The following is a 12,153-nucleotide window of genomic DNA, read 5'->3' as shown; positions in this document are numbered from 1 at the left end:
GTCACTTCACCCACTCACACTCGCATATTAACTCAACTCCGCACAGAAACAGTCGCAAAGGGCCGTATACGTACGTACGGGCCAGGTCACTTCACCAACTCACACTCGCATATTAACTCAACTCCGAACAGAAACATCCACTGAGATGCATTCACTCCCATAAGATCGCAGTCCTCCAGCCCTCTAAACCTTACTCTCCACCCCCCTTCCACAAGGCCAGGAACTGTGTCAGGTAAACAGTGCACTTCACTCAATAGACTCCTGTGGGGGTACATAGACAAGCGATTTGAGTTTAAACATTAGAATTTAGACTTAAGAGTTCAGAATGTAGAGTGTACATTTTAGAATTTAGATTTTAGAGTTTGAGAGAGAATGCAACCAGGAAGACACTGCTTTTTGCCTGTTATGTAGGCAAAAAGCAGTGGGTAGGCTAGAATGGGCAATTGGACATTTAGATGCAGATCTACATATTAAAAATATTCTCTGCTGCTTGACTTCAGTTACTGTAATAGAGGAGCTCAATCAAGCAACTGATCATGAAGCTTTCAGTGAGATGCAAGAGTACTGAAGAAACCCACAATGATACACACACTGTCTGATTAGACTGAAAATCATCTGAGACAGAACTGCTAATAAAAGGACAATCAGGCTTGTACACCACCACAACAACAACAACAACAACAACAACGACAACAACAACAACGACACATTGCATAGCGCTTTTCAAGGCACTCAAAGAGCTTTATGGTTGAAGGGGAACCTCACGAAACAATCCGCCATTGCCATGTGAATGAGGCTCAGGAAATCAGACTCTGCTCTCGTCTGGAATCCAAAATGTAGCTGGCCTTTAGAGTTCCAAGGGCCGAATAAGTAGGTACGGGGCAGGCCTCTTCACCCACACACAGTCGCATATTAACTCCACTGAGATGCCGTCAATCACTCCCATACGATCCCAGCCCTTATTCTTCCACAAGACTCTATACATGATTTCAATGCCAGATTTAGTTTCGATTTCTAGAGCTCACAAGTCAACGGAGAGTTGCTAGACTAGCCCTAGATTAGCGTCTAGATTTCTAGGCTAGTATGCTATATTGCACAATACTGAATGCTCAGGTAAATAGTAAGTAGTAAACAAACTGTGTAAATCATTACAAATAAATGGCAGAAACAAACCAAATGCATGTAGCGGTAGGCTGGCCTTTTGCTGTAGAGATTTTCCATTTTCTACATAAAGTAGGCACTCTGATTCCATGTATGGGGCACATATATATCATGTAGCGGTAGGCTGGCCTTTTGCTGTAGAGATTTTCCATTTTCTACATAAAGTAGGCACTCTGATTCCATGTATGGGGCACATATATATTATTCAGATGACACACAAACACAAGTAGACAAGACCTGTTTAGTTCAAAAGCTCACACAGATAAGGAGTGAGATGACGAGACAAGACAAGAGACAATGTTAGTATTTCTTTTCTTTTTGTTGTTTTTGTTAATGTTTTTTTTTTTTTTTTTTCCTAGCTGACAAAGACACACACATCACAAGGACATGAACACACAAAAAAGAACACATAGTGTATGTCCTAAATGGTCAGGGAAATATATAGCAAATCAACAGTGTAAATCATTACTAATAAATGGCTGACAATTTTTTTTTTTTTTTTTTTTATGTAGCAGGCCTTTTGCTGTAGAGATAATGACTCCCTATCCCTATCCATACAGGGCCGGCATTCCCATCATCTTGTGATGGACTATGCATGGCCTAATGGCTCCCCTGCCCCGTGTCACCACCTCTGCGAGCAGCATGGCCAGCTCTGCCTCATGAGCGCGCCGAGTGGAGAGAATTTGCGCAGCTAGGACTAGGCCTACTGTCATTCTCATTGCAACTCTCCACACTGCCTCTACGTTCCCCCATAACTGTCCTATGAGCACTTCGACCTCGTCTAACATACCCAGTGGCATTAGACAAAGGCTCCACCACGTTACTGTCGCCGCGATTGCGGAGAGGCACATGGTCAGAAGACAGAAGCTAGCGCTACATGGGCATTACCTCTAGCCTCGTTCGCCACACCACTAACACCCTGCTTACTTCCCGATGAACACTCCGACCCCGTGAAACATTATTCCCACCACTGACATTGGGCAAAAGATTCAATGTTTGTGCTTGGTGTAAGCTAAACTCTCACTTTGTCCAGCTGCATCATTGCAAGGCAGGGACACATCTGAAGCCTCACTAAACGAATCACCGTCATTTTCTGAAGGCAGATATTCCCCTTCAGAATCAGGGTCCGCGAATAGAAGACCAAACACTTCATTTCGAGTAAACGTTTTTGATGCCATTAGACGATAATCTAATGCAAATACTCGCTGACGTTGACAATATCGCTCTGATAAAGTAGCTCACACGTACACTAGCTCTGGTATTGCACGCACTGATTCAGTGCGAAACAGCTTGAACGTTTTGTTTAAAGCATGACCATTTTTGGACTCGGGATGACGTATGACATGTCTGCCATCTAGTGGAGTGGAGGTCGAACGAAATATGACAACCTATTTGACTAAATCGGCCGTTTTATTCAGTACCGCATCTTGTCGAGTAAACTCGACCGTGGCGCCTAGAGGGTTAAGTGTATGACTCCCGACTAACCTGACCACCCTGACAAGAGAATTAAAACCAGCAGTTTTCACAAGAGAAATGGGTGGCATGGATCTCTCTAATGTGTTTGTGTGAATCAGCTTTAAAAAAGTCCCTTAAAGCAACACAGTATAGTTATATATAGATATTCTTCAGCTTCAAGGGAAAAGGCTTCGCTAAAGAAGAGTTTCAAGAATGGCAAAAAGCCACAGCACGACTGGTCCCCTCTCATCATCAAAAGTCGTATAGGTTCTTCGAACGACTCCAGCAAGTCTCTGCTAAATTTCAGTTGTTTTTTTTTACCTCCAGTAAAACACCAGAGGTACATTTGAACTCCAGAAAGAGTGTCTTCAAAAGGGTGCCCCCCTCTTATGATAGCTGTGATGGGTGTCCTACCTCGCCTCACGCAAGCCTTTCATTATTCAGAGTCCAACTGAGGAGTGGGTGCCTTAACGTTGCTACTTTGGCTGCCGCCGGGGGGCTATGATGTATTATTGAGTGGGGAGTGTCAAACATGCTGTCATGCAGGTTGGAGCAAAGGGGCTGCTGATCAGGGAACACCAGTGTGGAATTATGGGAATGGCTTCAAAACAAACACACACACAGATCTGAACACAATAAATGTCCCTCTATCACACACACAATTACAGATCTCTCTCTCTCTCTCTCTCTCTCTCTCTCTCTCTCTCTCTCTCTCTCTCTCTCTCTCTCCCTCTCTCCATCCTTGCTGACACTACACTCTTGAGTGACATTAAATTTTATTCAATTTCACTCCAATCCAAACCCCCTTATCAACTTTTGTCTTGTATCTGCTACTCTCAGAGCTCTTTGCGCATCAGCATCTCAAGGGACTCATAACAGCATCTCAAGGGACTCATAACAGCATCTCAAGGGACTCATAACAGGTAATGTGACCAACAACACAAGGGGCTACAGTATATGAAAGAGGAGACCCAAGGTCTGTATAGCTAGCTTTAGCTTTAAGTGATTTTTATTAGCTTAGTGCAAACCAACTAACGTTTTGACGCCCATGCGTCTTCTTCAGAGTCAGACTCCTTGATTCTAGTTAGACCTTGGGTCTCCTCTTTTGACTTCTGCGTCCTGTTCCGTGAGCACCAACCAGGCTGAAGCGCAAGTGACCCCCCTTCTAGGGCTATAATATGACATGACATGCATTAATACTGTTGACACCACATTGATAATATAATATAATGCATCAATATTGCAGATAGGGACAACACATTCGCTTTAAGAGTGTATGCGGGGACCCCAGAGATGAACCTGGTATGTGTGGGGAACTCTGTGATGGGATGGGGAAGGATAGGGTCGGTGCAGTGAGGGTGAGGATTCCTCTGACACTGTTGTGTGTGTGAAGCGCATGAGCTCGCTTCCTAAAGGGGGTTGCAGAGTGACACGGTGCCATCGAGTGCAAAGGCTGCATGTGCACAGTGCTCTCTGCATTGCTACACTGTTGCAGTTCAAGAGATTTAAATATAGGCTACGGTCTACCCCAGGGTGTTGACTAAAAGCCAATCTAGTTACTGTATGCTTCCTATCAGACTCTCTTTCAGGGTCATTTTGAGCCCTGTAATGTATAACATTAAAGGTAAAGGGAGCAATTAAAAGTGAGTTCTAACCCATAACACTTTTTGTCACATTCAGCGAATATCTCCTCATGATCCGCTAGCTCCCCATTCCGTGAGTACACTGTAAAGAGAAACCAAATGCACAGCCCTGAACTGGAAACAAACAAAGTGGTGGCAGTAGCAGTGGTTTAGTGAGTGTGTGTGTGTGTGTGTGTGTGGGGGGGGGGGGGGGGCGCTATTTTAATGACGTCATTACAAAGAATGTCACACTCACACCTCCACATACATTGGTGCGCACTATAAACTATAAGGGCACTTATAGAGTGCAGATCTCCACCAAGGCCAAGGCCTTTCATGAACGTGAAACAGATTAGCTATTTGGATTAGCTTCAACATTTTATTTAATGCGCATACACTTTTCTACCAAATCTCATGAATATCAAAACTCATAGCATGGCTTCTCATGGCTTCATTCATTACCACACAACAAACCATGCCAATAGAAATAGCACGCAGCAGGATCCACAAACTCACCAAATGCATTCAATAGGGTATCGCCAGTGTAGCTCCAGTTTGGAAGGGGCATCATATCATTGTCATGGCCCTATGCCAGGGGGGCAGGGATGGGCAAGGGGGGCAACTGGGGAGTGCTGGGGACATTTTTTTTGATGGTGATGGCAGGGTCTAGAGTCTAAGGAGTTCAGGCTGTAGGCTCTGTGCGGGGCCCTGTGTGTGTGTGTGTGCGTGTGTGTGTGTATGTGTATGTGTATTTGTGTGTGTCTGTGTGTGTGTGTGTGTGTGTGTATGTATGTGTGTGTGTGTGTGTGTATGTGTGTGTATGAGTGTGTATGTGTTTGTGTGTGTGTGTGTGATAGTGTATGTGTGTGTGATAGTGTATGTGTGTGTGTGTGTCTGTGTGTGTGTATGTGTGAGTGTGTATGTATTTGTGTGTGTGTGTATGTGTTTATGTGTGTGTGATAGTGTGTGTGTGTGTGTGCGTGCTGTGGAGAATCCCTCACAAACATCCATGAATGCCAGCCGTGTGATGGTCAGCACCACCAATACAGGTTTTATCGCACTGGGCGGGTATAGGTACACTGTTGCAGAGTTCTCCCCCAAAATAAGTGGGGAACTCCATGTAATTGGAATGGCTTTGTGTTCTTGTGGATTTGTCAATGGTTGCCAAGTGCCTCATAGCAACAGAAGCCCCATCCTGCTGCTGTGTTCAGAGGTAGATAAACCTGAATCGATCAAATGAGAGTGCTTCACTCCGTTACAAGTCAGATTTTTTGACATTTTACAATGTCTGCGCATTTGTAGCCTACAGAGGAAGAAGACTATCCTTTCTGTTTTGACAAAGGAGTATTGCAGTAAACTGAAATATTCTTTCCCTCATGCCTCAAACCACACAAGACACACAGACATACATGCACACACCAAGGCCGTAGCCATGGTATCAACATTGGGGGGGACCAAATCTGTGGTGCGGTCTGAATTTCAATAACAGAATTTCAATACATTTCCTGCCATGCAAAAATATTATTAAAATAACAAACAAGTCATTAGTTAAGTCAATTAGGATATACCAAACTTTTGACGGACATAGGCACGGATGGATTATGAACCCCTGCTTACTCATAGGTTTGGACCTATAGCCCAATCATATTTTGTATTTTGATTTTATTATTCTGGTGGCTAATCGCACAATTTTAAGGTAGTTTGAAAGGGATGGGATTCAAGATAGGCTACTAATACACACGCACACACATATTCTCTCATACAGAGGGTGAGAAAATGTTTGTGCATGCACAAGTGCATGATAGCCTATATACATTAGAAGTTAAATTTGTTTCGGTGCTTGAAAGATGTGTCAATACTGGATTTCCACTAGGGAGAGATTTTTGGCCAGATGTGTTTGGCAAGCCAGGAGGCATATTTTTAATTAGGGAGTAATTAAAAATGTGTTAATTACAAAAAGGGATCGAAACCTGTCTCATTTCACCGAAGGACAGGATTTTAAAAATTGTTATTTTTTTTAAATAACCTCTCGGATTAATGCTTATTTCTCATTTCAATTTTCTGCAATAGACATGTTTGAGGAGCCCCCTCTCCTATGTCGAATCCATTGAAAAAAAATAACGAGATGGTGAGATGGCGAAATAGCGCCTCTCTCTGGAATAACTAAATGTCTGATTGTTAGGAGGGAATAGTTGAGGACGAGAAGACCCATAGCCTACCAGTCAGACCTGCTACTACTAGGCTACTAATAATAGTCTAATCTCTCTCTCTTTCTTACTGAAACGCATGTGAATGCGGATCAGGCCTGCTGCTTCAGCTGCTTCCCTAAAGCTGCCAGTCGGCATTTGATGGTAATGAGGTGCGTTGTAATCCACATAAACCCAAGAGTTAGTTTTAATAACTTTCTGCGGGGGAAATGCCGTAATATTAATAATTCATGTGGTCTTTTTGCAGTAGGGCCTAATTTGGAAGGTTAATGAATAATGTATAGGCCTAGCCCTAACAGTGCCATGTTTTTCAAATGTTTTTTTTTTTTTTTCAATTATTATATGTTTTTCTTTCAAAAGGCTTTTTATTATTATTATTATTATTATTATTAAGAATAATAATAGTGACTATAGCCTATGCGAGGCTTATGTTTGGCCTATAGTAGGCCTGAAATGTTGATGAACGAAATAGGCTACCTCAGTTGCAACATTTCTCAGTAAAAGCGTCACATAGCATTACATTGCCTATTCATATAATAAATAAATATGCAGGGAAACGCTACGGCAACATTTGAATATAGCAAAATAAATACATATTGGCAACTCACACTAATGTCTGCTCTTGATGGCAGTCAAAAGTCATGCAATCTCCGTTTGGAAACTGCTCTTGCGCCGTGGCCATTTTGGCTCCTGTACCACTTCCTTGTGAGCCATAAGCGGATATACTGCGCTCGGATTGGATACACATTAACCACAGTTTCCTGTATCCTTCGCTGTTGAACTTGCTCGCAATGACTGCGTCCCAAGTTGTTACGAGATTAGCTGGCGTTTCTGGGGCGCTTGCCGTGGCTGCTGGGGCGTATGGAGCACACGGTAGGAAAGGTTTATTGTGTTGTTATGTGTTGCATGACTGCGTGCTCCGAATCAGGAGTATAGGCTGGCTGTTTGACGTTCTGCACGTGAGTAATGCGTGCAGTGACAGCGGGCACGATTACAATCTAGCTAACCTACGTTACTTAATGACAGCAGTTTAGCAAAAGCGTTTTTGAAGTGAAGTGAGGCTGAAACGAATTGTGTGGTTAGTTAACCAGAATTCATATGATAGGCTATAGCGACGGACCCTGTTAACGGGTATCTGCTAGAAGCACAATGACACTGACAGGAACGGTGACATAATTGAAGAAAGGGGGCGGAACTGAATTGTGTTCTATAACCATTAACCTTCCCTTTGTTTTGGCTATTTAGGCTTCAGACGGAGTGACAGAGAGGATTACTTGAAAGAGGTAACAACACTGCTGTCTGTCCTTGTGTAGCCTACATAATTGCCATCGCCCAATAACTGAGATCCACTGTGTTATTCCCTTAAGTAGGCCTACTTGGAAACATGAAATTAAATTACATTTGTATTCAAATATAATTGCACATATTTTCCACACCATGTCTGTGGGTACAAATATAATTTTGATCCTATCAACTTCTTTTCCATCTGCTTTGTCCACAGTTGTATGAGACAGCAAACAAGTATCATTTCTACCACAGCCTGGCGCTCGTAGGTGCAGCCCGCTGCCGGAAGCCTGCACTGGTAAACTCCTGACTATGTCACAGAAACATTTAGAGCGTACTCACACTATGCCATCTGTACCATACCAGAGACCATTAGAACCCCAAAGTCCTGTTCACATTTGCACATTTGACCAGTGTGATCGCTCCGTACCGTACCCGGGTCCGCTTTAGAAGGTGGACTCGGGCACGGTACGGTTGGGCTTATGATCACGCGCGCCTACAAAGATTCTAGAGCACAGCAGCTCTACAGTGCCTGGGTACAGTTTGATAATATGCAGTGTGAGTGCGGACCAAGAATGGGAGAGAGCCATACTCCGGCACGGTAGAACAGTGCCCAGTGTGAGTACGCCCTTAAAGCATTGTTTCCCAACAACATTGGGGTCGGGACCACATGTTGGGTCTGGGGTCACCTGAGATATTGAGTATCTTACAATTGACCAGTCCAGTACATTACATTAAATATACATACATTAAAAAAAAATATAAAAAATCAAAGTGAAAAATATCCAAGTTAAGTAACTAATTGGATCCTTCATTTCAATCAGACAGCCCACATAAGATGTTTGATTGACATAATCATGTTTGATCAACATTCCAAACAAAGTAGCAAAACAACCAGATTAGCTTGCTAAGACATTTGTACCACTATCGACTAGGTGTTGCAACAGAGATGTTGTGAATGGTTGGGGTCGGCAACATTTTGTGACATCAAAATAGGGTCACCTGCCAGAAAAGGTTGGGAACCCCTGATTTAAAGGAGCACACCAACTTTTTGCTAGGCTAGGTAGAGGCTAACTGGTCTAACCCACTTTCAGTGAATTATGCTTAGCTATGCCAATGGTGTCAGGTCTGATATTACTTCAGTTTGATAAGTCTGAAAAACACATTATCTGAGAAGTGGATAATGTGGGCATTAATATATAGTAAAAGTATTACTCATAGCCAGCCCAAACTTTGTAGGATGGATAACGAACATGTTCTCAGTATGACTGAATCATTAAAGGTGAATCATTATGGCCCTTTTGGAAGTGCAAGAAGAATGAAATGAAGTGTATTATAAACTTGTTGCCAATATTTCAGTTCCACATATAATGGGCACAAAGATTTTAAGGATTAAACAAGGGAAATTAAGTATTGTATTTGCAGACAAAATACTGCTTAGTGCCATGTGGGTACAAAGAAATATTAGTTTACAATACCCTCAATACCACTCATTCTTGCACTTTGTTCTCAATCTAGGGCCTTATATAAAATCAATGCATGCAGTAAAAAACGTTTGATGGTTCAGCCTTAAATATGTTTGACATGTTTGATATGTTTGTCTTCCTTCCTACAAAGTTTGAGAAGACTAGTAATAACACTTTTTAAGATGTTCAGACTTGGCTCCCAAGATACAGTATTTTTAGAGTGTAAAAATCCAAGGGCAGAGAAAATATGAAAACATTGGAATTTAACAATTCTGTCTGATTTTGACACGCAATGACCCATTATTCAAGATAAATTCCCTCCATACTGTTTGTATTGATCCTAGTGTGAGAGGTACATTTACGGACATCTTAGTGGTATGGCATTACTACCATTAATAATGCGGTAATGATAATAACATCAACAATAAAAACATTGTTTTCTTTTCTCACTGCAGGCTGGCACCATACTACTGGCTGGCATGGGGTGCTTCTGCGGATCCTTGTACCATCAAGCGATTACTGGTGACCCTGGCCTCAGCAAGGTGGCACCAATCGGGGGCACACTGCTCATTGCTGGCTGGGCTGCAATGATCCTTTAAACTCTGAACTTTGACCTCTCTCTCACTCAATTGGTAGCCTTGCACTTAAATTCCTCAGTGTGATTTAACATGAAATCCATAGCTTGACATGAAATGTTAATGATAATGGTGGACCTCACATCTATGAATTATGGGTATAATAGCAGAGTATCTGGATGGCTTTTGCACAGTCTTCGCTGGCCACTCAGTCACAGACTATTTTTTTTTTGTGGCATCTGAGTTACAGTTACCCAGAATTCCCTAGTATCCAGAGAGACCTGCACTGCTTATGTTAATCTGGCGTATTGTATTCTGTTGAAGTTGACCCGTACTGAAGGTTTTATGCCGCCTGTGTCTGCCATGCCTGACTGCCTAGACAAGAGCGGTGGAGATGTGTCATCTGGTAGGCTCAGGGGGGAGAGAGAAAAAGAGAGACAAAATGTTGTAATGTGTGTCTTATCACAAACCTCCGTTTCAGACGTGTCTGTGAGACGAAGATAAGACCTCAGGATCACATACCCCTCCTATCCCCTGCTTTGACTCTTCTACTTTCTATCACCCCTCCCCCCCTCCACACACACACACACACACCTATCACCATGGAAATTGCTGTTTCTTGTGTACTGCCCAAAAAAAAATATATATATATAAATATATATATATGTATATATATATATATATATATATTTGATTCGTCCATGTGTGTATATATGTTCAAACTATTGTGTTTTTTCCCCTTTCAGTGTGTACCGAAGAATAAAGCTTTTTTTGATGCAAAGTGGAGTGTGGAGAGACAATTGTCAGCTTTGACCTTCGTATATGTTAGTGCTTAGCTTAGCTCGGTAGCGTCAGAATAATTTCTGAATGGCTTGCTGGGTCAGTGTTTGCCGGTCTCACATAACCCTCAGGGTTTTATCCTCCGAATCTACAGACACAAGAGTTCATCAGAGTCACCCTCCCTTTTAGCCCGAGCCATGTTCAGACCTATCTGCATTCAAATTGAAAGTGAAAATCCATTGAAGCGCTAATTCCCCAGCTCTTTTGACTGTAGGCAGTGGCGAGGAAGCTTTGAAAATGGCTTTATAAATCTTCAGGGTCAATTTGCAAGGGCAGCGTTCATAGAAGCGAGTGGCTTGGAAGAAGAAGAAGAGGAGGAATCCTATTTGACAGCGGCACGTATACGCTGACGAGCTGTGATCATGACGACTCGTAAAATCCTCATTAAGGGAAGGTAGTAGCGGTGGGCATCTTTGCTAAATCAGCGTTTGGCAATCAAACAGTTCCCTGATGCCTGCTTCCATGCCCTTGGGTATTTCACGCTTTAGCACTCGTTAGCGATGCACCACCATCATGCCTTAAAACAAGAAGACCCCCCCCCCCCTAATAAAAAAAGACTTCCAAAATTATCATATTCCAGTATCAAAGAGCCAGAGTATTTCTGCTGTTGAGGAAAACACAAGAATGTAGACTTTTCACATAGGCAAAAAGCAGAGGTCTAGGAACATGTTCAGTGACTTTGACAAGCAATGTAGGTGTCACAATCACAAATTACCATCTTAATCCCACCGTATAATCAAATTAGAGCCCACATGTACCACAGACTACCCACAGCAAGAAGTGCATTGCTTGTTGTTGGAATTTAATTTCTTGTGTTTCTGGTTCTTTTTTAACACTCAATTTAGTGCTACATTTTTAATCTTATTCAGTAGAACGCCAGTTTTACTTGGCAGTTGTTTTTGCTTCTTCACTGTTTGCCACAGAGACCTCTGGCAACACTACATGAAGGCACACTACTCGCCATGAGACAAAGCCTATGTCTATTCCACTCAGCAGTCTCCTGAACATGCAGACGTATCTATTGATGTTAGCATGTGGAAACAAGCAAAACCAATGCTGCACCGGAGTGCACTGTTTATAACCTTATGGTTACTCTTTGTGTTGGCTGGCTTGTGTCCGGTTTTTACCATGCACTTCAGACACCATTGATAACGAGAGAGGTCAATGACAGATGTAAGTAGCCTGCTGGCCTTGAGCTTTTGTGTGTTTCTGGGCTGCCGGTCTGTCAGTCATCGCAGTGGAAAGGTGTAAAACTTGTCTTTTCAAGCACATGAGAGAAATTTGTAATAATGTCTGATGAATTCAGTTTCAAGTCATTTTCCCTGTCCCTTTCTTTTCAATTTAGCATGGAATATAGTGCTTTTTTGTGGTTTATTATTTTTTCCCTTGTACCTTGCAATTCCTTAATTACCATTGTTTCTCCTCCTCACCCTGGTTAGCGTGAATGCCTGGGCCTTATTGATTTATGCTTGTGGCATGAATCTAACTGGAGGAGGATCTAAAACGAGCTCCAATAGAGGAGGCATTGTGTGCATTTAGTTGG

The 12,153-nt window shown here is 42.5% G+C and overlaps 1 protein-coding gene across 1 annotated transcript; it reads left to right on the top strand.

Annotated features, from left to right (window-relative positions):
* Positions 1-7,195: 7,195 nt before the first annotated feature.
* On the top strand, positions 7,196-11,125 carry tmem256 (transmembrane protein 256). Its single transcript, XM_076275439.1, has 4 exons — positions 7,196-7,318; positions 7,691-7,728; positions 7,947-8,027; positions 9,651-11,125. The coding sequence occupies exons 1-4, from the start codon at positions 7,237-7,239 to the stop codon at positions 9,792-9,794; spliced, it is 345 nt and encodes a 114-aa protein (XP_076131554.1). The 5' UTR covers positions 7,196-7,236; the 3' UTR covers positions 9,795-11,125.
* Positions 11,126-12,153: the final 1,028 nt, after the last annotated feature.

Source organism: Alosa pseudoharengus, unplaced genomic scaffold (assembly GCF_046254945.1).
Source record: "Alosa pseudoharengus isolate Yale_2024_CS ecotype anadromous, Long Island Sound unplaced genomic scaffold, YU_APseudo_1.1 YU_APseudo_1.1_scf_84, whole genome shotgun sequence".
Lineage (NCBI taxonomy): Eukaryota > Metazoa > Chordata > Actinopteri > Clupeiformes > Clupeidae > Alosa > Alosa pseudoharengus.
The sequence above is the reverse complement of the archived record's forward strand: the minus strand, read 5'-3'. Positions and strand labels throughout refer to the sequence as shown.

Bases quoted from the DNA above. Each gene is read 5' to 3' on its own strand.
- tmem256 (XM_076275439.1), top strand. From the start codon at position 7,237: ATGACTGCGTCCCAAGTTGTTACGAGATTAGCTGGCGTTTCTGGGGCG. The intron at 7,319-7,690 runs GTAGGAAAGGTT...TTGGCTATTTAG, and splicing joins TGGGGCGTATGGAGCACACG to GCTTCAGACGGAGTGACAGA. The intron at 7,729-7,946 runs GTAACAACACTG...CTTTGTCCACAG, and splicing joins GAGAGGATTACTTGAAAGAG to TTGTATGAGACAGCAAACAA.